General features: G+C 33.2%; 3 protein-coding genes across 4 annotated transcripts; all 3 read left to right on the plus strand.

Moving 5' to 3' along the window:
* The first annotated feature begins 3,973 nt into the window (after positions 1-3,973).
* On the plus strand, positions 3,974-8,452 carry LOC105176109 (Leucine-rich repeat (LRR) family protein). Of its 2 annotated transcripts, XM_011098814.3 has the most exons (3): positions 3,974-5,333; positions 6,887-7,164; positions 7,691-8,452. In XM_011098814.3, exons 1-2 carry the CDS (start codon positions 4,218-4,220, stop codon positions 7,148-7,150), a joined length of 1,380 nt encoding a protein of 459 aa, XP_011097116.1. In that variant the 5' UTR covers positions 3,974-4,217; the 3' UTR covers positions 7,151-7,164; positions 7,691-8,452. The 2 variants fall into 2 exon arrangements, with proteins under 2 accessions (XP_011097116.1, XP_020554264.1); XM_020698605.2 differs by lacking the exon at positions 7,691-8,452 and having other exon boundaries at positions 6,887-7,596.
* A 3,843-nt stretch (positions 8,453-12,295) lies between these two features.
* On the plus strand, positions 12,296-14,828 carry LOC105176111 (anti-muellerian hormone type-2 receptor). Its single transcript, XM_011098815.3, has 2 exons — positions 12,296-12,965; positions 14,405-14,828. The coding sequence occupies exon 1, from the start codon at positions 12,439-12,441 to the stop codon at positions 12,955-12,957; it is 519 nt and encodes a 172-aa protein (XP_011097117.1). The 5' UTR covers positions 12,296-12,438; the 3' UTR covers positions 12,958-12,965; positions 14,405-14,828.
* A 2,160-nt stretch (positions 14,829-16,988) lies between these two features.
* On the plus strand, positions 16,989-26,797 carry LOC105176112 (proline-rich receptor-like protein kinase PERK4). The gene is made up of 9 exons (XM_011098816.3): positions 16,989-17,089; positions 17,435-18,348; positions 21,397-21,909; positions 22,452-22,538; positions 22,667-22,737; positions 23,271-23,347; positions 24,022-24,166; positions 24,823-24,984; positions 26,035-26,797. Exons 2-9 carry the CDS (start codon positions 17,523-17,525, stop codon positions 26,302-26,304), a joined length of 2,151 nt encoding a protein of 716 aa, XP_011097118.1. The 5' UTR covers positions 16,989-17,089; positions 17,435-17,522; the 3' UTR covers positions 26,305-26,797.
* Positions 26,798-27,562: the final 765 nt, after the last annotated feature.

Below are 27,562 nucleotides of genomic sequence, written 5' to 3' on the forward strand. Positions count from 1 at the left end.
GTTTTAAAGAATTAAATTGCTATATTTTGAAAAATATAGGAAGATAAATTATTATTTTATTTTTTATAAGGGGGTTGTTTGTCTATTTTCTATAACAAATGAAGGTAGATTGCAATTTACCCAATAATTATCATTAATTCGGGTAGTTTTTTGTTTTTATGTAATTATACAAAAAGAAAAAAAATCAATTTACCAACCATCTGTGATATGTGAAATGAGCAAATAAATTCCTATGAAAAAAAAATACCAAGTTACCCTCTGTGTTTCCAAAAATGAATCACGGCTACTTCTATTTAACCTTATACAAAAAATATGAGTAGTTTTTGTAAATAAATTATGGGTTAAATACAGTTATCACCCTTAAAGTATCCACCCCACACCAATCACCCCCTAAAGTATTAAAACGTAAAAAAACCACCCCGACCTTTTATTTTTAAGTTTGAAAAGTCCATTTTACCTTTACAAAAGTTGCTTTATGAAAACAAATTAAAGAGATTTCTAAAATGACAAATCATCCTTTCTCAAAAAAATTTCTAGTTCTAGTTTTACTTATTCATAAAACTCTTTTTATTATCGTAATCATAAAGAAGCTCACAATTTTTTAGTTTCACTATTGGTGGACCCAAATTGAAAATAAATTTATATATCCGTATATATATATCTACTTAAAAAAATATACAATTCATAAAGGGTTAAAAATATTTTGCACCCCTAAAGTATACCAAATTCATTAATTACCCCCCCTAAACTAAAAAACCTTCAATTACACCCCTAAACTAAAGAAACCTTCAATTACCCCCTATCTTTGTGATAATTTTAAACTAAATGAAATGGACAAAGTACACTATTAATAATATGCTATATTCGCTTTAATGTCCTCTATAGTTAAATATATCAATCAATGCGATTTCAATTTCTATTCATTTATGATTTAATAAATTAATACTGAATTAGTCACATATTGATAAGACCAATGTTAGTACTTTTAAATTAAACTAAATTTATAAGCTTGTGTCTGTGTATTACACTAGATATAATTATAAAAATAAAAAATATTGCAAGTGGCCGTCCAGCCTATTGTTTTGACACCCAAATGTCAAGTGAGGTAATTTTTTTTTAATTTTTATTTTGTCTTTCCATGTAAAAACTCTATTTTACCCGTTGACCTAATGTTACGTCCAACGTGTTAGGCCTGACATTTAGTGTGCAATACCTAGACCTAGACCCATTTTTATTATGACATGTTTCTGTACCTAATATTTTATATTAGATCCAGACTTGGACACATATATATATGGTAATAAGTTTTTTAATTTGGATAGAGCCTACACTCTAAAATACTAGTGGGTCAAATTTTAATATGCAAAAGTGCTTCTTTATTCGATAATTTAAAATTACTGAATTTATAAACTCTTGCTAATTATCAATACGATTTTATATACTGAAATTCAAAATAATTACTTTGTACTTAATTAATTTATATAAATCTAGTATTAATTTATAAACATTGAAGTTGAATAAACTTTTTAAATTCATTGATACATTTAACAATAGAGGGTATTTATGTGAATATATCATATTATTAATAGTCAAAAGTATTTTTATGAATTTATCATATTATTAATAGTCAAAAGTATTTTTGGATAAAGAATTATCCAAAAATATTGGGATAAATAAAAAATTATTTAATTTAAAGAATAATTGACGAGGACAACATATTTTAAGGGTGTAAAATATATTTAATTCATAGATTATATATGAGGAACATCCCCCGCCCACCCCCCACCAAATACTGATATAAGTTGAATATGTCTGCATTTCCAGTGGATTTAAATTGTTTCGAGCTCAAGTTATCACCTTCCTCTTAAAATATTTCTCACCCACACAAAATCATAATATAAAAGGTTTTGTAATATTTTAAGCATTACAACTTATTCCAAATATTTTATAATTATTTTTCAAGTTTATAAAATATTGAATTTTATTTCAAAAATAAAATTTTAACATATTTGAGTAAAATAAATTGATAAAACTTATAAAAATATTATGAACGATGATTTCGTTATTAAGTTCGTGTATAAAAGAGCGTATAAGCTTTTGATATTTTAATTTAAAATTTATTATATATTTTCTAAAATATTATATGTAAGCAAATTATATTGAAGTTCTTTAAGATTATTGAGTGGAAACCCCTTCAGTAGTGAGCCCAAGAAAAAATTCTAAACAACTATTACAATGAATCGTGGGTTACAAAACTCCTTAATATTACAACCCACAATTACAGAAATATTAATGAATTCATACAGATCTATAACAACATATTTTAAGTAATAAACTATAGATATATATAATGCAGAAATAGAATCAATGGCTTAGGTCAAGGAGCTAAATCTGGAGAGAAAGCCCACAGCTGCTAAAGCTGACAACCTCTCATGGTTGCTCAGTACCAAACAACAATAATCAGAAAAACTTAAATCACAAAGATCCACTCGAAAAATCACAAAGATTTTCCACGAATGAGATGATTCCTAAAGAATGTTTAATCGGAGAAGAAGATTTTTCTCTTGGTTTTGTTCTAATAAGCCTACGGAGAGCCTTTTATAGAGGTAGGAAATTGATTTATGAGAGACTGACATTGAAGACGGAGAGAGAGAAGGAGACGACGGACGAGAGAAAACGAGGAGGAAGAGAGAGAAGAAACCAGAGAGAAAATATGTGGAAGAAACGAGGGGGCAAGATGAATTAGGGTTAGGATTTTCAGCTATAAATATAATATAAATCGGGTTGGGCGAGTGGGTCGGGTGAGTGGGCTGATTGTGGAACAAGTGGGTGAGCCTTCCAAATAAGAGGTCTGGCAATATTGGATTTGAGACTACCAATAAGGTCATGGGTCTAGGTACACAAGTAGCTTATTCCCTTTGTAAAATTATAAGTACATCCTAAAAGTATCTCATTCTCTTTGTAAAATTATAAGTACATTCTAAAAATATTTTATTTCTTTTATAAAATTATAAATGCATCCTCTTTGGAGTTTCGACATAATGTACTTCAAGGGGACACCCCATTCCCTTAAGAAAATTATAAGTGCATTCCTTGAGAATGTGTCAATAAATGTAATTTAAGGGATATCTGTATATATTTTTTTCCCTATAAATGGGGTATCCATGAAAAATATAATTGTAATTTCAAGATGAATAATAATAATTAAACTTAACTTAGGAAGTGTTGACGTAATTTAATATTTTAATACTTTTTTTAACATGATTAAAATTTTTAAATAGTTTACTTAAAATATTTTAAGAATCTTGTGTCATTTTTATATTTGAGGGAAATTTACAACCTGTTTGTTTATGTTTTTATTTTTAATTTTTAGTGAAAAATATATGTTTTCGATTCTGTATAAATTTTCATATGAAATAAAAATATGTTTGTATTAATTAATAAAATTATATTTTATATTAAATGGTTATATCAAATCGATATGGTTGAATAAGAATGTGTATACACAAATATACATAATTTTAATTATTATTTCAAAAAAGAAAACTAAAAAATGAATGAAAAATGGTGTAATTTTGTCATTTTGTTCGTATGCATGGGCTCCCGATTTGAATTAGCTGGCAATTGGAAGGAGAGCGAGTAGGAAGGAAATGGCACGGTCGTAATATGGAGGGAATCTGAGGGGCATATTCCTACATGGATATTTACATTTACACCACCCAAGAAGACGTATCAGACTTGCCGAGCGCGTGACTCTCTCTTCGTCTCTGCCTTTCCTTTCTGTCCTTCCTTCGTTTTAAACAAACACACCATCCGCCTATCCTTGCCGTTCGTTCTTCATCCACGTCATCGATCCTCGTCTTATTAATCCAACGGCTAAGCTTCACTTGCTCGTCAAACGCTACTTTATCTCTACATCTAACCCTACCGCGGTCAAACGTAACTCAACCTTAACCAACCCTAACTCATTTAACTCGGACGTGACTCACCTCCAATATCTATAGCGAGCCAGTCTCAGAGGGAACACGAGAGAGAGATAGAAAGACAGAGACAGAGAGACAGAGAGAGAGCTTTCTAGAGAGAGAGACAGAGTAAAAACCAGATTTTAGGGTTTTAAGATTTTCCCCACCCTCAGAAATTCATTTTGAAGTAGATTGATTGATTACAGGTTGTTATATGTGTATTTATATAGAAGAGAAAGAGGAGTTGGTACAGTAATGGATGAGATCTGGGAGAGGGCGGTGGAGACAGCTTTGGACGGCCAAACCGACGTTGATTTGGTCAGGACATTAACCCTTGACGGAGCGGTTAAGTGCGTTCATGGCCGGTTGCCCCCGCCGTCGCTTTTCGAGAAGTTTCACAACCTGCAGCACCTTTCCATGGCCAACATCGGGGTCTCGTCGCTGGAGCAGTTCCCTCGTCTACGAAACTTGCAGAAGCTTATCCTGTCTGACAATCGGATTGCCGGAGGACTCGAATTCCTCATGGAAGCGGGGCTTGAATCTCTACGAGACCTTGATTTGTCAAATAATCGGATTTCAGATATTAACGACTTGAGACCCCTGGCAGAGCTGAGGTTGGTTTCGTTGGATCTTTACGAGTGTCCAGTTACGCGGGTTAAGGACTACCGATCTCGTGTTTTTGGTTTGATTAGGTCATTGAAATATTTGGATAAAATGGATGCCGAAGAGAATGAGAGGCCAGAGTCTGACGATGAGGAGGAGGATGAAGAGGATGAGGAGGATGATCCGGGGAGTGGAGAAATTGACGGTGAGGATACCTCGTATAGGCTGAATAATGGGCAGCGAGCGGGGAGCGAGGGGGTTGTGGATGTTGATGAGGACGAGGAGAGTGATGCAGACGAGGAGGAAACGGAGACCTCTAGGGGGGTTAATGGGTCAAGTCATGGTGGCGGTTCCCATCATCATTCTAATGGGTTTAGAGTGGAGGCTATAGATGGAGAGGAGGATGAGGAGGAAGGAGAAGAAGAAGATGACTCGGTGGAGGAAGTATATGAGGATGATGAAGGTGAGGACGAAGATGTGGTGGAAGTTCATGAGATAGATGACAGTGATGATGGAGAAGATGGCGTGGAAGACGATGAGGACGAGGAGGATGATGAAGACGAGGATGAAGAAGAAGTAGATAATGATGAGAGGGATTTTGGGGAGCCCGAGAGTTCCAGGAGGTTGACGGGTACAGAGGGTGAAATCGATGGGCATGAGCAGGGAGAGGATGACGCGGATGAGGATGATGATGGGGAGACGGGGGAGGAAGAGCAGGCCGTTGAGGAGGATGGAGAGTTTGAGGATGAAGAAGAGGCTGAGGATGAGGTGATAATCTCTTTGTCTTTGAAGCCTCAAAGTCCTTTAGCCATGGTCGATTAATTTTGGTTATGAACATGAAGTTGACATGGTTTTGTTCCTGATAATTGAATTCTAGACTCTGTTTGAGGCTAATCATTTTAATATCTATCTCGATTTGTTTTTCTGTGCGCTGAGAACTGTGAATAGCCACTAAAGTGTTTGGATACATTTTTCTTTTTCTCTGTACTCTGGTTGTTTGTGAAGATTTTCATGGTTCAGGTTTTACAAGCGTTTGTGCATGCTCTTATGCTTTTAAGTTGGATTGCCTTGTTTGTGGTGGTAAATATGCCTTTGAAAAATTGCTAAAATGGGGCACAGTGTCACATTTGAGGGGTGTGGGATAATCTGCATTGCATTTGCTTCGTCTTATGCATCTGGGCGTCATATTCCTCTTAGGATGATTCCCCCCTTTTTTTTTTTTTTTTAAATCTGGTAGTCAACTTTTCGTCATTTGATCCGTTTTACCTTTAATGCTCGTTATGCAAAGCTTCAACCTGTCTGAGCCACTGTGTCAGTCTTGAAATAGGAACATAATGGTGTTATGTAATCCTTTGAGGTGTTTTATGAGCTTCTGTTTGTGTTTGAGTTTTCCCCCCTTGAATAAGATGTAAATATTGGTGACGGTGTTATTATGGAACTTTGATTCCTTGAGAATGTTTTGAAATTATTTCAAGTTTATTGTAAAGAACATTTGGCTTTAAAGTAATTGGTTCGAAGCTTACTGGAAAATCTTCATGTGTAGTTCCTGTGTGAAAATTGGTGCTTTACATGTAAGAAGTAATGGGATGTTGTTGATGCAGTTAGTGTCTTCTTTAACTTTAGGGATTATTTTTGGTCATTAAACCTGGCTAGCTGAATGCCTGGCTTTTATATTAGACCTACCCTTGCTTCTGCCACGATCAGCTCTTTTGATAGGGAGCTTGTGCCAATTGTGGTCGTTGATTTAGCTAGTATGGTGCTTATATTATTTACTGTGTGTGTTGGTGTTTTGATGTATTTGTGGACATTTTCTTTAAGTCTGTCCATGATCCTTTCTTGTAAGGGTTGTCTGTCATATAGACTGGACTGCTTGGAAAAGCGTGTGACATGAATGCTTGCTGTTACCTGTTGCGGAAGCCTCAATTTTTTAGATTTTTTTTTCATTTCAAATCTCAATTTATAAGTAATTTTCTGGAATGACTGAAATATTATATAACTGAAATATTATTGGTTTGCGTCTCTAAGTTGAAGTTGAAGGATCTTTGTTTTGCGTGTGTTTTACTCTGTCAAGAGCTTCTGTCTGTGATCTGTTGTGATTTCAACTACTGGGGAGTCTATTTCCTTTGTAAGTGCTGATGCTGTTTTTTAAAACTGAAGTAGAGTTTATTGTATTCATTGCTTTTCTTTTCTTAAAAATAATGAGCTAGGGTTTTCCTGTATTTTTGTATCTTCTGAAAACTGAGCTAGAGTATTCTCTGAAGTTAGGTTGAGTTTTGTGGCATTCTTCTTTCAATAAGTTGATTCTGTTTCTTTAATTGCAGGAAGACGATTATGGCTCTGGTTATCTGGTTCAACCAGTCGGGCGGGTGGAAGTAGATGCTGGAGGCAGCGACATGGGTGAAGGTGAAGATCCTGAAATGGAGGAAGATATTGAGGATGAAGATGACCAAGATGGTGAGGTACAGGAGTTGCCACCATCTTCTTCCCACAAGAGGAAGAGAAATGACGATGATGATGACGATGGTGATGAGGATGAGGAAGATGATAACATTGTGCAGTACAGCAAGTCGTCGAAGCACCGATAGAAATGGCTGACATGGTAAAGTTCCATCGTCCCTCAAACAATGGTGGAAAAACCTTCAAATTAGTTTGGTGTGCAGTCTGGCCATGTCCCTGGACAATGTTTGGAGGGAAATTTGTGTCATGGTGGACAGGATAAAATGTTTAAAAAGTGGTTATCTTGTTTCCCGCTTTGGTTGTGGTTATCTTATTTCCCGCTATGGGTTCCAAATCAGTAGCCGTTGCTTTGTGATTCAAATGGCAGTTACGGGTTCAACTCGCACTAGAACTCAGTAGTGGTGATGGCGGTAAAGGGAAGAAATGGAAGCAACTCTCTTTAAATTTTCTTTTCTTTTTCTTTTTGGTAAAAATATTTGAAACTGGATTTGTAAAAAAACCGCTTGTAGAGATAGCTGGGAACTTGGTATGTTCTACTGAATCAGAATCCAAACTCGGCGTCGTTTTGGTTGAAGTTGTCAATTTGCTTGCACGTGCATGCATGATGTGGGTGTGGGCAAACCCTTATTACTAACTAATAATAATATTCTGGATTTGCGACTTTGCAGGTGTGTATTAGGCCAAGCCATGGGCTCGGTGGAAGAATGATACAAAGTCGTGGTTTGTGGAAATATACGAGCCCTGATGCATGATGAGCTGGCTTCACAAATTGGCCCCCGGCCCAGCCCCAGCCCCAGCCCCAGCCCCAGCCCCAGTTGTAGCAAACGAACCTCGGAATTTTGATTCGGAATATTAGGTGCCTTGTTTGGTTATTCAAATTTCTACTATATATTTATATGTAGTAGAAGAGTATAATTAATGATTTTTGCGTCTGGGGCTCCCTCCCGCCACTTTCCAAGTAAAAGGCTAAAGTCGTCGTCATCATTTGTCCGCTTTTATGATTGTAACCAAAATCGCACAATTGAAGAGGGAGTTGGGGGCGGACGCATGTGGGCGCGTGCTTAATGGACGAAGCCTTGTAGGCTTCCGGTCTCGTGACATTGACTCTCTGTTCATTCCGTCCGGAGCACGCGCAATGAATTGCCTCTTTGTTGGTTGCGCTAGTAAAAGATTCTCTACATTAAAGAAAAGAAGAAAAAAAATTAAAAAATAGGCATTACGACAGTGCAGCGGCGATAGTGTCAATATAAGAAAGCACAACCTTTCTCGGACTTGTAATTATATATATAAATGTGGTTGTGAGTAACTGTGGGGATGTGAGTTTTGTTTTTCATTATTAAAAGGGTAGGCAGGTGGTGTATAAGCTGCTGCTATTTTAGGTTTAATTGTAACCATATGATTATTTCATTATGAGATCTGTATTACTCTCATCCTTCCTACACATTATTATTTTTAATTAATTAATTTTGGACTTTCATTTTTATTTTTTAATTTTAATCAGAGTAGTGAATAGTATCCACAACTTTGAGTCATGAAATTATTAAAGTTGTTGATGTCATCCACGACTATGGCTTCTGTTTTTTTTTTTTTACCTTAAAAATTATATTATTTATATAATAATTGATTAATAATTATAAATTTAAATATTCTATTAATTATAATTAATAATAAATTTAAAAATATATTAATTAAAAAGTATGTCAACTATTACAAATATTATGATAATTATTATGATAATTGCAGATGTTAAAAATGATGGTTCATCTCACAATTATGTCGGTGGCCTTGGTTCTTTCTTCCTAACCCACATTCAATGGTGGCTTGTTTTGTTCATATCATCATTATAGGCATTAAATGCAACTAACTTGATGATACTGTAGAACTAGATTGCACATAATTATGATATGCACTAATAATAAAAATAGAATTGATGAAACATTATATTCTGGTGCATATGGTTGATTAAAGTTAAGGCCAATGCCAAAATCAAGATTAACATGTGTAGAATAAGCTTTTACATGGTTTGACATATATAAAGTTGATTGAAATCAATCATCTTGTTGTGGCAATTGAGGTACACAACAATCTTGATATGTATATACTGTAGAAAGACCAACTATATCCACCACTATATAATTATGTTCAGCTGTACTAGTAGACATTCGGTATTGTGTGGTTTAGGAGACAACTTAATAGAAAGGACTGTATCCATTGATTGGAAAAATAATGCATATAAGTCGTCCAAATGGTGGTCTGAAAAAAGTGAGCATGCTGCCACGAGATACAATTAGTTTGAACAGTCCACTTTGATCATTACAAAGCGCCACTATGGACATTGGTTTAATAACTCAATCACATTGTTTTGAACTTATACACTTATATGGATGGGGATCGTACAAAATTCCGTAAGTGGTTATCATTTCTTTCTTACTATAATGGATGATTACAATAGAATTCAAACATTCTTATTCAGACACAAAACACAGATCCCTAATCTTTTAGATACCTTTCTAAAAATATTTCATATCCAATTTCATGTAAAAGTTAAGACAGTAAAAATAGAAAATGACACATAATTTTTCAACCTCCAACGAGAAAATCCTTTCTCTTTCTTGGGAATTATACACCAAAAATTCACTCCTTACACCCAACAAAATGACATCATTCAAAGAAAACATAGGCACATTCTTGATATAGCCAATGCACTAATGTTTTAGTCATCCCAAGCAAAGAAATTTTAGGGGGAGTCTATCATAGCAGCCATTTATCTCATTAACTGGTTGCCTACCCCACTCCTAAAATGGAATCCCCCTTTGAGTATAATTAACCCCAATTTATATTATTCACGGGGATATTTAAGTAATTTTCAGTAAAAAATGAGGGCATTGTGGATAAATTTGTAATTATGGAGAGTTGGGCTTCTTGTGATTACAATGCCAGCCCAGGAAGTGGGAGTGGTATTATAATCAATCATCAATTCTAGTTATTACCCACCTCAACCATGTATTTGTTTGACAGATAAATATTATTAAAATTTGTAACTATGAATTTTTTTTATTTATATATATATAGATATTTTATTTGTATGTATAATTTTTAATTACTTAGTCGTAAAAAATTAATTAAATATTTAATAATTTTTTATTTAAAATAAGTTTTAAATATATAAATATTAAATTAAAAATTCATATATTATAATTAAAAACAATAATCTTAATTATTTATTATAATAAATTTATTTAAAAAATAATATTGAGTCGTTAGAAGACTAATGACTAGAAGTTGTTAGCTGGTTGTATTAACTCTAATTTTGAAAGACTCCCAAAAGGTGGGGTAGTCTTGCATTTTTTTTTTTTGAGTAATTAATTAATATAAAGAAGCCAATTTGGCTACATATTTTTTCATTTCAACTACCCGGATTTTTATATTTAACCATTGAGACTTTTATTTTGTGTCAATTTATCATTTTAATTTTGTAAAATTTACACTTTATTATCTACAATCATTTTTTTTTGGTTGATTTTTCTACCAAAAAACCATTACGTATTGTGTATATGTGAAAATTATCACATTACATAACGCTTAAATATCACATGTACATACTTAAAAAACTTGATTGAAAAATAGTTATAAATGACAAAGTGCAAAATTTCATAAAGTTGAGATGATTAATTGATACAAAATAAAGTTTAGATGCCAGTGTAAAAACGGTCATAGTTAAGATGACAAAATATAATTAACCTTAATGATTAACGAAAGCGCCATGCGTAAATTTTTTTTTGGGATAACTACATTCTCCGCCCTTGATATTTGGTGTAATTACACTTAGATTTCTTGTGGTTTACAAAATTACATCTAAAACTCTTGAGATTTGTTTCCATCTAATAAATAAGTTCTCCAATAGTCAAATTTCACCGAATTTGCTGATATTAACAAAAAAATTAGAATTTTTTTTTTATATTTACCCTGTTTGACTTATTACTGACTTATAGCAGGTCAAGTAAATCTTTTATGAATAAATTACCCTCACATCTTCACACGTTGATGCACGTAAGAGGTATATTTTTATCGTTATGAGGGTAGTTTAGTTTGACAAGAATTATTTGATCTGTAACAAGTTAGTTTTAAGTCAAGCAAATGTAAATATCAATTTTCATTCAATTTTTTTTGTTAATATCAACAAATTCAGTGAATTTGACTAATAGAGAAACTTATTTGTTAGATGGAACAAACGGGTGCTAAATATAATTATTCAAATCACAAAAAATCTATTTACACCAAATTTCAGGGGTAGTGAGTGCAATTATTGCTTTCTTTTTTAATCTTTCAATTGTCTTTCTTATAATCCGTTCAATGTAAACTTTTATCCTTACTTTAGCTTTTTAATAAGTAATATTATTTAAACTTATATACTTTAACATAATATTTGAGCGAACGTAAATCATAGAATACAAATAATTAATTTACCTATTTTTTTTAATTTTTAGATAGAGTTGGATATATATAAAAAGTAATCAATATAAGATAGAATTGAAGTATAAAGAAGTTTATAAGAAAAAAAATAAGATTATACAACAAAAATAAAATAGATTAAAATTTAAAGGTATTATTCTTTATCTATTAAAAATAAAAAAATTTATTTTACATAAAAAGATTCCTCTGTAACGCAATATATTAAAAAAATTATTTATTTTTAACACAGAAAACAAGTAAAATCTTGCATAGCACGAGTTCTATGCTAATTTATATATATATATGGGAAGAAAATTAAAATAGATAATAGGTAAAAATAATTAATGATAAAAATCCACAGTGCAAAATGTATTTAAAGATTTAGATTTAATACAATCATCATCCTTACTTAAAAATTACAAATACTTCTTGATATTTAATAAAATTTTGTAATTTTTAGATTGGGCGTATAAAATTGTTAATTTTGTGTATACTGTATCCTTTTTCCTTTTAAAAAAATAAAAAATATAGAAATTTCGAACGAGGCCAATGAAAAAAATTAAAAAATTATCAACTTAGTCCATAACAAAATTTTAAAAAATTTTACAAAATAAGTAAATTATAGTTCATAGTTCATAATGTAATTTTTATTAATTCACTGCAAAAAAAAAATGAACGTCTAATGAAAACTAACGGATTGAGTTAATTGTTAGACGGTGATTAAAATTATAAATATTAATAATTTTTTAAATAATAAAAATATATTTATAATTTTATAAAATTTAAAAGAGCTCCTTGTAATCGGGAAAGGAAAAATTAAAAAAATAGTAGCTACACATGTGGTTGAGCATCATATCACAAAAAAACACTCTCTTCTTCCAAGAGGCAGTGGATAAGGTGGATTCTCCACTCGAAATCTTCCATCTGTAAACACACACACAACACTCAATCCGACACCGTATCGATGCACGCTTCAAAGATGTTACTACTCCTGTCCCCATCTCCCACGCCGCTGCTGCCGCCTCGAAACCACCGCCCTTTCACTCACTATAGGGCGAAACTCAGGCAGCGGCGGCCTCCGATCAATCTCCACGCCATGGCCAAGCAAAGCGGTGATGAAAGCGTCACCACCACCGCCGCTGAGACGGCCGCTGTCGTCTCCGGATTAGTTGCTACTCCGGTCATCGGGTGGTCGCTTTACACTCTCAAGACTACCGGTTGCGGGCTGCCGCCCGGCCCCGGTGGGTCTATAGGTGCACTGGAAGGAGTGAGCTACCTGGCAGTGGTAGGCATTGTGGCTTGGTCGCTGTACACCAAGACGAAAACGGGTTCGGGCCTGCCCAACGGGCCATTTGGCCTGTTGGGAGCTGTTGAGGGCCTCTCGTACTTGTCGTTGCTCGCCATTGTTGTTGTGTTCGGGCTGCAGTACTTTGAGCAGGGATCAATTCCCGGCCCGCTTCCTAGCGAACAATGCTTTGGTTGACATTCGTTGTAAGTTCCCAAAAAAATTTATAATGGGATAATTACATTTACACTCTTTAATTTATGATTTATTTAAATAAATTATTTATATTTTTAAATAATTATACATACAATACACCAAAATATTTATATTACTTACATAAATTATTTTTTATTTTTTTAAAAAATTACACACTCTCCTAAAAATTTTAGTATTATTACACAAACTATTCCTATTTTAATCTTTAAGTGTAGTTTATGTAATTATGCAAACGATAATAATAATTTATGTAAATAAATCATAATTTAGTGGGTGTCAATGTAATCATCCCTTTTATAATTTGTGCGCCTATATATCACATAGTAGTATAATATTATTTGTGATTTTCGACAAAGTTCAAGGTTGTGTTTGTAAAACCTTTGTCTTTTTTTTTCTTTTAATAAAAATTCTTTTTAAGTGTAAATAAATAATTTAGTATTTATAATTTTATTAATAGTTGCTGAAGTTGGCAAGAAGATGCTCATATTTTTTTGTTTAAATTAACTTAATTTTATACAGTTCAAAAATAAAATAAAATATTATAAAAACACTCTTTTCAATTTATTTTCAACAATAAGATAATAAAACCTTAAAATAAACGTCCGCAAACGCCCCTAAACGATACCTAAAGAAAATAGAAGTTGCATAGGAACTTTTAAGTTTAAACATTATTGGGTATCCGATTTTGCCATTAATCTTATTTTGATAATTGAATAATTACGAATAACTTAATTAGTATTTTAATTTGGCATTGATATCATTTTGGTACTTGATTAATTACAAAAGACATATAAACTTGAAGAAAAATGTAGCACTTGAGAGCATTTGACTATTGATCACTCCAAATACTTTACAAGATGTGATATTTGGGTGATAATAGATTGGGATTAAATAGAATATGGTCAAGTATGACTTATAATCTTATCTTATATAAAGGAAGGATATTTTAGTAATTTGATATAAAGGAGCCATAAATATTAATTATGGATAATTTAGATTCTCCCACCTCCACAGGGTTTCGTTTATGAGCCCGTTATTTTATCATGAGTCCCATCAGCCCAATCACTCAAAATAAACATGATTTTGTATGTTGTTCACTTTATTTGATGGAAGTTATAGGATAAATATTAGTCTTATTTATAAATTTATTACAGAAAATGTATTTCCAAAAATGGGGAGACTTACAAAACTAACGTCAGTTGCGCTTTTTTTTATGCATTGTATATGGACTAATTATAAAAGATGTATGTTGGTTTTAGTTCAAGTGGCAAAAAGAGTATTTTTGTAATTTTAGTTGACACGAGTTCGAATCTCATTGGCGAAAACTCTTTTAACCACTGTTTGAAAGTAGAGAATTAAATAATTTTTTTTGGTGAAATCTCTGGTTTTCCACTTGAATGGATTGTTTTTCTTTCTTTCTTTTTTTCAGCAAAGGAGCCCTGTTATGTTGGTTTGAAGGGGGCGCTAATCCTTTCAATTTGGTGCCAACTATCATACCCCCCAAAACAACGCTCATGGCTCCAGCCATCATAGATGCGAAAAATCATTCCTTCTTTTGTTGGAACGGGAGCAACCTGTTTTGCTCGCATCTACTTGGACTGCAGGAAAGCTTGAATCTCGCCTATAGAAGTTGGAAGAAGTCGCTACTAAGTATGCATGCATGCTTGAGAAGTCACGTCCAACAATTATTTTGTTCGAGTTGATGGATTTTTATCAAATTTGGTCTTACCATCAAAACCTTCTTTTTTGAGAATTGTCTCAATTATATATCATGCTCGACTAATTAAGTATATCGTTTTCAAAGCACCACTTGATTGGTCAAGATGGTTGAAAATATATATACCATTGCATTATGTCATTGTTACCTGAGATCATGTTTTCCCCCAACCCAATGTCTTGCAAGTAAGGTGGGATTCAAAGTAGGGGAAAGTGAATAAATCTATTTCCTCACAATGTATGTTTTGCAAATCAAAGCCTCCACATGTGTGTTGTTATTCATCTTCTTCTTTAATTCAAATAACTAAAGACAATAATTACTTTATCACATTTTTAACTAAGCATAATATGAATTAACTATATTCGGTAGTAATGGTTTACCTTTCAAATGGGTACATCCACCTACACTACATGGGGCCTCCAACACAAGACTAGTGTAGCAGGTGAACAATGATGTTCACCATCGAGTCAAAGAAAGTTGGAGGGCAATTTTTCTCAATGTTGCACATGGTGACATTGACACTACCTTTATGCACCTTCATGACATCTGGCATTGTCGAGCACAGACCTGGAATATGAAGCATCTATCGGAGGGTAACTGAGATCAATTTTTGCATAAAAACACAACTGTCGTGGCTCTTCATGTCATGTAGCTTCAACTCAGACATGTTGATGCATTTGATAAGGTTTAGAGGTGTAACCACTCAAATACCTCACCCAATCATATGTTCTCCTCTTCTGGTCCTTAGTGGGAGTATATGGTGCTTTCGGCATAGCGTCCAGTCCACATTTTGTCCAGCTCAAGCGTTGGGCGATTGCATATATATTTTTCAAATTCTTTTGTGCATTTAGATTGTCCTTTATTTTGTCCTTAATGTCTATGATGGTGATGAAATATTATCGAACACATGTACATTCTTTCCAATGTGCATGATATCAAGGTCGTTGTATCAAGTGTGTCTTGTAGTGTGGAAGATACTAGGAGATGTTTTTCTTCTTCGATTTGTGCTCGATGCAGTATCCTGGTGGGTGTGTCAGCAAATCTATAACCACCATACTATACCGACCCACACGATGACTTTCATCTCTTGTAAGCTTCAGCCTTGCATTCTTCCTCTCCTATCAATTTCTAATCAATGGTTGCTTATTCCTCCAATATGAATAGTCATGGGAAGGAACTGTTCATGACAATAAAAGTAGCACACTTTCTTTTCGTGTTATAGATAGAATGCTCGTGTTTCATCTACACAATTCATCTAGAAAAATCATTCAAGATCCACATTAATGCCGCGCGCATCATGAACGTTCGACTCCTGATGTGTTCATGCACCCTCACATCCATATGCTACTATCAGTTTTGCAAGTTCTAGTTCTTGAAGCTTGCAAAATCCAAAATATCCTACTTCATTTATTGGTCAGACTTGAGTCTTTTTGGACACATCAATAGTGATAAATTTGTAATCTTCTTTGTGTAGTGGTAGCAATTTATACTGACCTCAGTGATTATAACTAATAAATAAAGATTATTTTTTCCTAAAATAAATGCAAAGATTAAATAAATATTACTATGAATTAATGATGATATAATATAACACGTTACTTGAGTTTTTGCCCCTAAAATATCTTTTCCTCTATTGTGTATATAAGAAATTAATATAGAAGATTAAATCTTGAAATGGGTTGACACATCTAAAATAGAACTATACTTCTCCAACTCCTCTGTATATCTTATATTTGAAAACTATATAATAATTATTCCCAACATTATAAATCACATGATTTAAAATTATAATAAATTAATATATATTATTTATTATTGATCAACAAATCATTGAAAGACTTAAGTTTTCATCATAGTTAATTAAATATTCGCTACAATAATTTTATTTATGATCAAAATATTTATCATAATATTTAGTTATAGTAAATATTTTAACCTCACTTACAAAAATAATGTCTAACAACTGTTGTGTAGCCATAGTTAATTAAAACCAACTACGATTCTTTACTTTAATCATAATAATTACTTATAGTTGAAAGCCATCATATTTTTTCTAACGGAAGTAATCTTGAAAATTAAAACAAATTAATAAAAAGAATTATGATAGTATAGTTTGGTGCCATTTAGAAAAAAAGTAGGAATAAAGAAATTAAATAAAGGGGACATGAGAAAGCCAAAATAGGACTGTTAAAGAGGAGAAATAAATAACTAACCTCCTACCAAATTGGAGGTGTTGGAAAAGGGTAAATTGTAGAGAGAGAGAGAGAGAGAGAGGAGAAAGAAGACCTTTTTTATAGGAAGGCAAAGGCTGGGTTGGCCCCTTGTAAGATGGCAAGAAACGCATTGCAATAATTTCCCTATCTTACCTTTTGAAGACGATCAATCTTCTGAATTCAGGTAAAATTTTTATTCTCCAAAACACCACAAACACTACACAGCAAAATCATCATGTCTTCATCGTTCATATACTCATTCTTTCACAAATTCATTAAGTCAAACAATGTTGGTGTGCATGAAATTAACAATTGTTTGCAAGAAACGTACGTGCATTTCCAGGGTTTCTTGTTTCCCCAATGTGCCATCCCATGTGTGCTTGTGCGTGTTGGTGTGTTTCTTGGCTTCAAACCTTTGGTTTTCTATGGTTAATAATTGACCCGAAATGCTATGTTTGCATGCATGTGTCATCATCTTCTTCTTCTTCGTCGTTGTTCCGGTAATGAATGAATACATCAATCAGTTCAGGTGTGGTGGAATTTTGTGAAGAGCAGTTTTTGCGGGAGAGTCAAAGGAGGAGCTTCTTCCGGGCGGCCGGTGTGCATGCATGTGATCGATGGCTTCATCGCCTAAGACGACTCCGGTATTTATACAGTATGATATAAATAGAGATCCTTCTTCTTATAAAACTAGTTTGTCATCAGACGACGGCGACGACACACCGCCAGCTCCAGCCCCACCCCCACCCTCTCCTCCTCCTCCGCCGTCTGAATCTCCACCGCCGGAGCGAGAAAAATCTTCATCACCATCAAAATCATCCCCACCGCCGCCAGATAAATCATCACCGCCCCCACCAGCATCAGAACCATCAACTTCTACCCCGCCGCCCCCGGCACCCGCACCACCAACTTCTTCGCCTCCAGACTCGTCCCCACCGCCTGTTTCTTCGCCTCCGCCTCCACCAAGGTCACATTCACATTCACATTCACATTCGCCTCCGCCCCCATCTTCAACACATGAACAGTCTCATTCTTCTCCACCTCCAGTTGCTTGGGTGTCGACAACTTCTCCCGGATACTCGCCTCCGCCGCCGGCTACGCCGTCAGTGCCAGCTCCTGCAAATCCTGCTCCAGCAAATCATTCTTCCTCCGCAACAGTTTCCCAGGCAGGGGTCTTTTCTCCGCCCCCACCAACCTCAATTGCTTCACATAAACATCCGGCCTCCGTCCACTCTCCTCCGCATCCTCCAATCTCAGCATCATCAGGTAACACGACGACGACGTCAGGTGACCCTACTGATTTGCCGCCGCAATCATTAGCTATTATTACTGGAATTGCTGGTGGGGGATTAGCGATTCTTGCATTTATCATTGTCTGCCTCGTATGTATGAGGAAGCGGAAGAAGCCACAATACTATATGGATCCTGGACACCGGCCTAAAGGTTTGCAGATTTAACTTTACTTTCTCAATCATTATATATATATACGCAGTTTTGCTTAATCATCACCTATCACAAAATAAGTTGCATCATTCTTGATGTAGGAAGTGTTCTGAATAAGTTGTCAAATGTAAATTAACAACATTTTTTTCAACTTAATTTTAACAGAAAAATTCATCATAATTAAGTACTTAGCTTCTGGAACTTTTTTGCTAAAAATTAGGTGAAAATATTATTTTATTTATTTATAAATTTTTGTTCTTGAACTATTTAAATTAAATTAATTTATATAAAAAATTATAAGTAATTTATTATCGATTTCTATGATTAATTATTCATAAAACTGTAAATGTTAGGGATATTTACACTCTTCTTTCCTGAAATTTGATATAATTACACATAAATACCCTATAGTTTGAAAAATTACATCTAACACCCCTGAGATTTGTTTTCGTCTAACAAATAAGTCCCTATATTAGTAAATAATAAGTCAGTAATAAGTCAAATGAGGATAAATATCAATTTTATTCAGGTTTTTTGTTGTTAATATCAACAAATTTAGTGAATTTTTACTGAAGAAGGAACTTATTTGTTAAGTAAAAACAAACTTTAGGGGTGCTAGATATAATTTTTTAAACTTCAGGAAATCTACGTGTAACTATACCAAACTTCAGGAGAGGAAAGTGTAATTATACCTAAATGTTAACATTCTGGTTATTTTTATTTTATTTTTCACTTTTACTTTCAAATATGCACAACTTTTATTACATTTACACTTACCACTTTTTTCGACAACTTATTCTTACAACAAAAACACAACAAAACAAAAGTTATTACAAAATCCCTTTAGAAAGGTTGTCTTGTGCAGCGTCACATACTTTTTGAATATAAACATGATATGGAAATGGCTTAGATATTTATTAGACATGCAATGAGAAAAAACTTTTTTCTTGAAATTAAAATGCTTTTTTCATCCTGTACATATAAAGAGGTGACACTTTTAATCCACTCTGATTTAAATTTTGTAATTGAAAATTGTAATTTAAGAAAAAAATAACACATTTGATCCAATTTTTGCTGGAAAAGGTGAATTGTTGTACGTGCCAAATATATGCCTTTTTCCGATGAAATTGATATTTTTTTCAATAGAAATTAAACTAAATTTGCTTTTTTTTTTTAAAATAAAAAATTTATTCTCAATTTCAAAATTGAAATCAAAGTAAACCCAAAATGTCACCCCACTACAATTATCAAATGAAAGATATATTTTTTCCAACTACATTTGGTCACATTATATCGAATCATATTATGAGAGTTATGACACTAATCATGAAATTGATCATTCTTTTTAGGAAAAAGTATTATTTTGGTCTGCTAAGTATGCCTAATTTTAATTTTAGTCCGATAACTATGTCCATTTTTGTTTAGATTCAGTAACTTACAAAATTGCTTACTTTTAGTCTTTTGGCAGATTTTTGGACAATTTTACCACTATGCAACTTTTGAAAGACAGTTTTAGTTCATATGCACTCATAGGGGTAAAATTATCCGAAAATTTGCCAGAGGACTAAAAGTAAGCAATTTTGTAAGTTACTGGACCTAAACAAAAATGGACATAATTGTCGAACTAAAATTAAAATTAAACATATTTAACGAACTAAAATAATACTTTTCCCTTCTTTTTAAACAATAAACTATTTAGATAATGCAAAATGCACCAAGTATACCAGTAGTTTGGGCTTGACCGAATTTTGTCCAAGCTAGAATTCCCCCCATATTACATCAACTACTTTAATTCTTCCCTATTTGAATATTAATATGATTGTCAATTTAAATTTCAATTTATAGTTTCCATTGACGTGAACATAAATCATTGCTGAATCAAATACTACAGTGCTTGTCTATAATACATCAATCTAGTGTAGTGTTGGGGGAAATTGCATTTCGTAATTTAAGGTTTTTTAATTTTTGATTCTATTGATTAAGGAATTTTTATTTTTGATCCCATAATTTTAAAAAAGTAGTAGTTTTGGTTCCATGATACCTTTTCGATAGATATTTAATGGAAAAGGCTACGTGGTCGTTAAGTGTTTGGGGACCAAAAGTGTTACTTTTTTAAAGTTATGAGACTAAAATTGAGAATCCTGTAACATATGGGACCAAAAGTGTATAGACTCTAACTGTCATGTGTAAAGTACGTGACATATATAAAGAAAATGTGTCATGGGACCAAAAGTGCTACTTTTTACAAGTTACAGGACCAAAATTGAGAGTTTCGTAATCAATGAGATCAAAAGTGTAAAAATTCTACATTATGAAATGAAAAATGTTATTTCCCCTTAGCGGTGCAAGTGGGGTCGAGCTTAATGATATGTAATGCTAAGATTGCATATATTTAACTCAATAATCTTATGTATAAACATGATTTTATTGGTAGTTGCACGATTACAATATTATAAGAAAAAATGATTCATAATTGTATTCAATCACTAAGTAGCATATTTATTTATTTATTTATTTTATGTAGAAAAGTTCGTATTTGAATTTCAACTGGAACTCGAATTGAATATTTCGTAATAAGTTTGAACTTGAGCTTAAATTTTAATTTCAGATGCTCAATTTTAGCTTCGACTTATTCACACACCACGAAAAATACATTTTTGGCTTTGATATTAATTTTATAATTAAGGACAATAATTTTAAAAAATTAGATATTTGATATGATTCCTATTGAAAACTGCCAAATGCACTGTAGAAGAAGGTTGTCACGTACGAATCATTTGTCTATTTAAGGTGAAATTGGTATTTTCAAACAAAAAATGGATCAAATTTGCAATTTCGTTTTTTAAAAGAACATGAAATTGCAAAATTGAATGGAAGTAGAGCAAAGGTGACAACCTACCACCACGATCACAAGAATGAAAAAATCATTATTCCCTGTTTTACCCTCACTTTCTCAAGACCACATGATTTCCATTCATAAAAACTGAAGGTAGTCATCATGTATATATAATTAGGTCTACATGTTTAAGTAGTGGTTTCTGGGTTCAGGTGGTACTAATCAATACTACAATGATCCAACACAGTGGCAGAGTCCCCAAACTCCGGGGGGTGGCTACGTGTGGACGCCCGGCAGCAACGGCGGGTGGGGGGGAGCACCACCACCAGGAGCAGGAAACACGAGCAGTGATTTCAGCTCAGGTTGTTCGGGGAACCACCATATTCAGATGCCGCCTCTGTCGCCCAACATTGGGGCGATCATTCAGTTTTGTTATGAAGAGTTAGCAGCGGCGACAGGCGGATTCTCTCAGTCGAATCTGTTGGGGCAGGGCGGGTTTGGGTTGGTGCATAAGGGTGTGTTGGCTGATAAGAAGGAGGTGGCGGTGAAGAGCCTGAAGTCGGGGAGTGGACAAGGAGAGCGGGAGTTCCAGGCTGAGGTTGAAATCATTAGCCGGGTGCATCATCGCCACCTTGTGTCCCTCGTTGGCTATTGCATTGCTAATGGCCGGAGAATGCTTGTCTATGACTTTGTTCCCAATAAGACTTTGGAGTTCCATCTTCATGGTAAGTTCTCTAGTTTTCTTCTTATTACGTTTACCACCCCTTAACTTTCATTAATTATACAAATACCTTTGCTTTTTACAAATTTATAATTAATTACACTATTAAGATTGTAACTGTAATTACAAATACACCACCCATTCAGTAATAAAATTTTAGCATAAACATGCATTGCACTAAAGACACGTATGGAGCATTTGCGTATATATAGAGCATTTGTGTAATTAGACCTCGTCTCAGAAGCTATCATTTTAATTTATGTTTTTATTTTCGAAGAGTTGATACATAATTATATTCTACTGACTTCATTTCTAATCTAGACATATTAAGAGAAAATAAAAAATTAAAATATTATATTATAATTTTAATATTATCAGTAATTATATATATTAATTAGTGGGCTAAATCCAAGATAAATGTATGATATTGAAATCGATAAAAAACCTATTAATTTAAAAAAAAATATCAAAAGAACATCTTAATATAAAAAACCACACCTCGTGCATATCACTCGCAATATTATAAAAAAAATTATATAATTGCAGGAAAAGGTCAGCCAGTGATGGATTGGTCAACTAGGCTCCGTATTGCAGTGGGATCAGCAAAGGGGCTTGCTTACTTGCATGAAGATTGTAAGATATATGCTGTTTCAAGTTTCCTCATCCACTTCAATTAAACCTATATATGTGTGTTATATATAAATATACATATATATATATATATATATTTCTTCCTGATGAATTTTGGTATGTGAAATCAGGCCACCCTCGAATTATCCATCGTGATATCAAAGCTGCAAACATTCTTCTTGACTACAACTTTGAAGCTATGGTAATATATATATATTTACCACATTTGTGGTAAAGAATGATGATTAGTTGTGGATTGAATTTTCTATTTTGAATTTCATTACATTTCTTATTCTATTTAAAAAAAATTGCTATTGTAACTTTATATATATGAAGATCGGCAATATTAACCATGCAATTTTTTTTTGACAAATTTCATCCATAATTTTAAAAATTTTACATATTAAGAATAAAAATGGCCGAAAACGTGCACCCAATTAAACTAGTCAAGTCACTTTTTGGGTCATTTTTGTAAATCCAACCATTTTTATTTCATTGTGTAAATTTTTTTATAAAAAAGATAAAATTATTGTTAAAAGACTAAAATTACAATTTTTTTCTTTCATTTACTATATATACATGTTATGTATATAAAATAATTAGGTGATTTTTATATATATGGGACATGTTTATTAAGTGGAATAAAGAATATAATATGATTTGTAATAGAAAATTCAATTTCAATTGGTTGTACGCTTATGTTGATATTATGATTCTTTTACTTATTTTATTTAGGTGGCTGATTTTGGTTTGGCTAAACTCACTTCAGATAATTACACTCATGTCTCCACACGTGTCATGGGAACTTTTGGGTAAGTCGTACCATTCGATACATTATTAAACGATTTATCTCATTTATAATTATTAGAGCAGAGAAATCATTTAATATTAATACTTGAACATGCCTTGCTCATGTTCAATGCAAACCCTATACGTGAAATTTTTCTTTTATAAATTTAAAAGGCGTCATTTAAATTTGAATCTAGAACCTTTTATTTGGCTTGATTCGGATACCATGTTGAATGACCATATCATGTCAAAATATAAGTTGTTAGAAAAGAGAATCATTTAATATTAATATCTTAACATGCAGGCCATTAATTCAATTATTTAATTCCACAATATTTCCTGCATTTGTAAAGAAATTTCAACTTCTGTCTTTGTCTTTTATGGTGGGAGAATTAATCCCTCATGAAATAGATATTTAACCGGAAAAAATACGACTTTCCACTACGGTTAGTATTATGGTTAAAAATAAAAAATTATGACAAATATTAATTAACTGCAAATTTGCAACGACTACTATGCAAATCTTTTGATAATATGTACAATCATAGCGAATTAAATTGATTAACCAAAGTCAAACTTAAATTTTCGAATAGATTTTAGGATTGATTTGTTATAATTTTTTTAAAATATAGTGATTTATTATTTAGAAAATAATTAATTTATTTTGTAGTGTTTGCTGATTAGGGAATGATTGCAGGTACCTAGCGCCTGAGTACGCATCAAGCGGGAAGCTGACAGAAAAATCAGATGTTTTCTCATTTGGAGTGATGCTCTTGGAACTCATCACTGGCCGTCGACCTATAGACTCTTCTAACATGACTGAAGATAGCTTAGTAGACTGGGTTTGTTATCCATTCATCTTTTCAAATTTTCATGTATACTTAGCAGTCCAAATACATTTGATGTTTGTGTTTATTTTATATTATTCATTATACTTATTTAATCAAATGAGATAAAGATAAAAAATAAAACGCACTACTTCACTCAATGGGAGATAGTTATTTATTGAGAAAATTGGTACAAGGACATTTTAGTCGATCCATATTTTATCTACCAAAATCAGATTCTCTAGGACTATGAACCCTAATATATAATAGTAATAATCAAGGGAAATTATAGTTTGGACCTGATTGGGCCAAACCTGAACTAATTATATAACAAGTTCAATACATTTGTAGTGTGATTGGTGTACAGTTAGAGGAAAGTGACCTTTCACATAGAAAGTGTATCACACATATTCTGCGATTGATTTGATTCTGCCGAACTTAATTCGGACTATAACTTTCCAATAATCAAAGTATATTAAATGTGTCTGCATAAATTAGTTCTTTCATTATATTTATCTAATAAAAAAAATTAATCAATGATATGCACAAGCAAATAATTATCGATAGAAAAATAATATTGAGGAAATGGTGGAAAATAAACATATTTGGGATACTTTAATCAAGAATTAAGTATGAAACTGATTATAATTTATTTATTGGTTTGGAAACAGGCGAGGCCTCTTCTATCAAAAGCATTGGAAGATGGGAACTACGCGGAACTGGTGGATCGTCGGCTTGGGGAAAACTATGTCGCCCATGAGGTAGCTCGCATGGCTGCCTGTGCTGCTGCCAGTATACGTCATTCTGCAAGAAGGCGCCCTAAGATGAGCCAGGTACAAACTACCTATCTCCTTCAATATAATCATCATTAACTATTCATAATTGTGCATAAAATTATCATTATAAATAATTAATAATATATTTATAATAATAAAGAAAAATTATATTTACACTAGATTTAAAGGCAATTTTCGTCCCCTAATTTCAGGCCATTCTCGTTTTAGTTCCCTAAGTTACTAGGGTTCCATTTTGGTCCCGTAAAATTGAAAAAAATCTCAATTTTGGTACAAATTTGGTTGGAAAGTTGAGTTACTATCCAGAAAAAGTCACATGTCAGGCATGCGACTTTTTAATTGGGGCTTGCAGTGTGATTGGCTAAAAAAAATGATGTGGTGAAGACATGGCCTGAAGTTAGGGGATTAAAACGAAAATAGCCTGAAGTTAGGGGATGAAAATTGCCTTTAAACCTTTCATTTTTAGCCAATCACAATGCAAGTCCCAATTTAAAAAGTCACATGCATGGCATGTGACTTTTTCCGACGAGTGACTCAACTTTCCGATCAAATTTGTACCAAAATTGAGATTTTTTCAGTTTTACGGGACAAAAATAGAACTCTAGTAACTTGGAGGACTAAAACGAGAATGACTTGAAGTTGTTGGACAAAAATTGCCTTTAATCCTTTACACTATTGATCTTAATCTATTTATAGAAACTATTGTTGTCTTTTGCGTGATTACAAGAAATACCTTTAGCAACAAAAAATCAGGAGTAGTTTGTATAATGATGTTGACGTTTTTGGTAAGTGTTTACCTAATGTTTCAGAAAAAGGGACGGTTTATGTAAATGATGTTAAGGTATATGATGGATTTATATGTTCTTTTTTAAAAGATAAAAGTGATTTATATAAATAGACTATAAATGAGGAGGGACTCAATGACTTTTATTATTATTTTTTTTAATCTTTAATCTATGAATATTATCACGTTAGAGTAAAATGCAATCGACCCTCATTTTCTTGAGACAAGATTTTGAGTTAAATACGCAGCTTTGAGTGGTCAAAGCAAATCGGATATCTATCTAATACATGAGAAACGACTACTAGATTGTACGTTCTTTACAAGGAGACTCGTCGCTGGAGGACTTGAATGAAGGTGTGAAGCCTGGGCAAAGCACGCTTTACAACCCCAACGGCAATGGAGAAGCCTACGACACCTCCGCCTACAATGCCGACATGTTGAAGTTCAGGAAGATGGTGATGTCGAGCCAAGATTTCAGCAACAGCGAATATGGAGCCACAAGCAATGAGTATGGGCGTAACCGTTCAGTTTCATCCGCCACTGACTCCTCAACAGAGATGAACAAGAAGAATTGACGTCAAAAACCAATAGAAAGACGTCGTCGTCGACATGATAGATATCTTATATAACTAGCAGTGGTTGAAGAATTAGAATGCAATACATATATGTGTGATTCTAGCACAAAGTTTTTAGAAACTAATGACACAAAAATTTGATGTCTTTTCTTGTCCCTTTTTGACGATATAATCTTATGTGTTTCGTCTGTCGACAACTTCGTGCTACATGTGCTCGCAGAGTTTCAGACATATTGGAGTACGTATGATTTGGATTCTTTTGTTTTCACGAGTTCTTTATGTAAGATGCTGTCCGACTTGCGAATAATGGACTTTGATTGTATATAGAAAAAAACAAAAAGAAGTTAAACATATTAATAGTGTTGATTAGCTTCTTTATCTTTTGGATTGTTGTTGATGTGAGGGAACATATCATGAAGGTTGTGTCAAAACCTTCTTACCATATATTTTCGATCTTTAGATAATTATATAATTTTTTTATATGTTTTATTAATTCAAGGTCTATAAGATTTGGTGTTGGTGCATTTTAAATCATAATTAATATATATGGATTCATTGTGGTTATTCGATTATTTTGATATCTATGGTTTATGTAAAATTATGCAATTAACGAAAATTCATAAAAAGCCGCCCCCATGCTTCAGGGACAACTTTTGAAACCTTAACATTCTTACGGCTTTCATTTATATTCTTCTTTTGACCTACCTAGCTTAAGCATCAGATACTTATAATTGGGGTTCTACGCTTCATTGTTAAGAGAATTGATCGTATCTTGCTTATTGAAGTTTGCATTTAACTAAATTCAATTCTTAAAGATCTTAATCTGATTTGCTGGTACAATAATTGCATTTAAATGAGTGGGATAGATGGCACTTCACTAGTTTCTATGGACATCCTGATACAGGCAAACGGAAGGAGTCGTAGGGGTTACTCAGACAGCTTTGAAAAGCTTTGGTTTGCCCATAGTGTATAGGGGACTTCAATGAAATATTATTTCCACACGAGAAGGAAGGGGGCCTTAGTAGGCGCAGTGGCAGATGGAGGGATTTAGGAGATGTCTAGAGGATTGTTACCTGAGGATCTAGGTTTTGATGTGGGCCCTTGCACTTGGTGCAATAACCGATAGTATCCAGATACCGTGTGGGAGAGACTGGAGTGGGCGTCATGGTGACCAGCGCTGGTGGCCTGTTTCGATCATTTAGTTGTCATACTTCACTTCGAGCCACTAGGGATGTGAGAGCATAGCATCGACAACGAA

The sequence above is a fragment of the Sesamum indicum genome, linkage group LG13, assembly GCF_026168435.1.
Source record: "Sesamum indicum cultivar Baizhima isolate 11 linkage group LG13, ASM2616843v1, whole genome shotgun sequence".
In the NCBI taxonomy this organism is placed as follows: Eukaryota; Viridiplantae; Streptophyta; class Magnoliopsida; order Lamiales; family Pedaliaceae; genus Sesamum; species Sesamum indicum.

Bases quoted from the DNA above. Each gene is read 5' to 3' on its own strand.
- LOC105176109 (XM_011098814.3), top strand. From the start codon at position 4,218: ATGGATGAGATCTGGGAGAGGGCGGTGGAGACAGCTTTGGACGGCCAA. The intron at 5,334-6,886 runs GTGATAATCTCT...CTTTAATTGCAG, and splicing joins AAGAAGAGGCTGAGGATGAG to GAAGACGATTATGGCTCTGG.
- LOC105176111 (XM_011098815.3), top strand. From the start codon at position 12,439: ATGCACGCTTCAAAGATGTTACTACTCCTGTCCCCATCTCCCACGCCG.
- LOC105176112 (XM_011098816.3), top strand. From the start codon at position 17,523: ATGGCTTCATCGCCTAAGACGACTCCGGTATTTATACAGTATGATATA. The intron at 22,539-22,666 runs GTAAGATATATG...ATGTGAAATCAG, and splicing joins TGCTTACTTGCATGAAGATT to GCCACCCTCGAATTATCCAT. The intron at 22,738-23,270 runs GTAATATATATA...TATTTTATTTAG, and splicing joins ACTACAACTTTGAAGCTATG to GTGGCTGATTTTGGTTTGGC.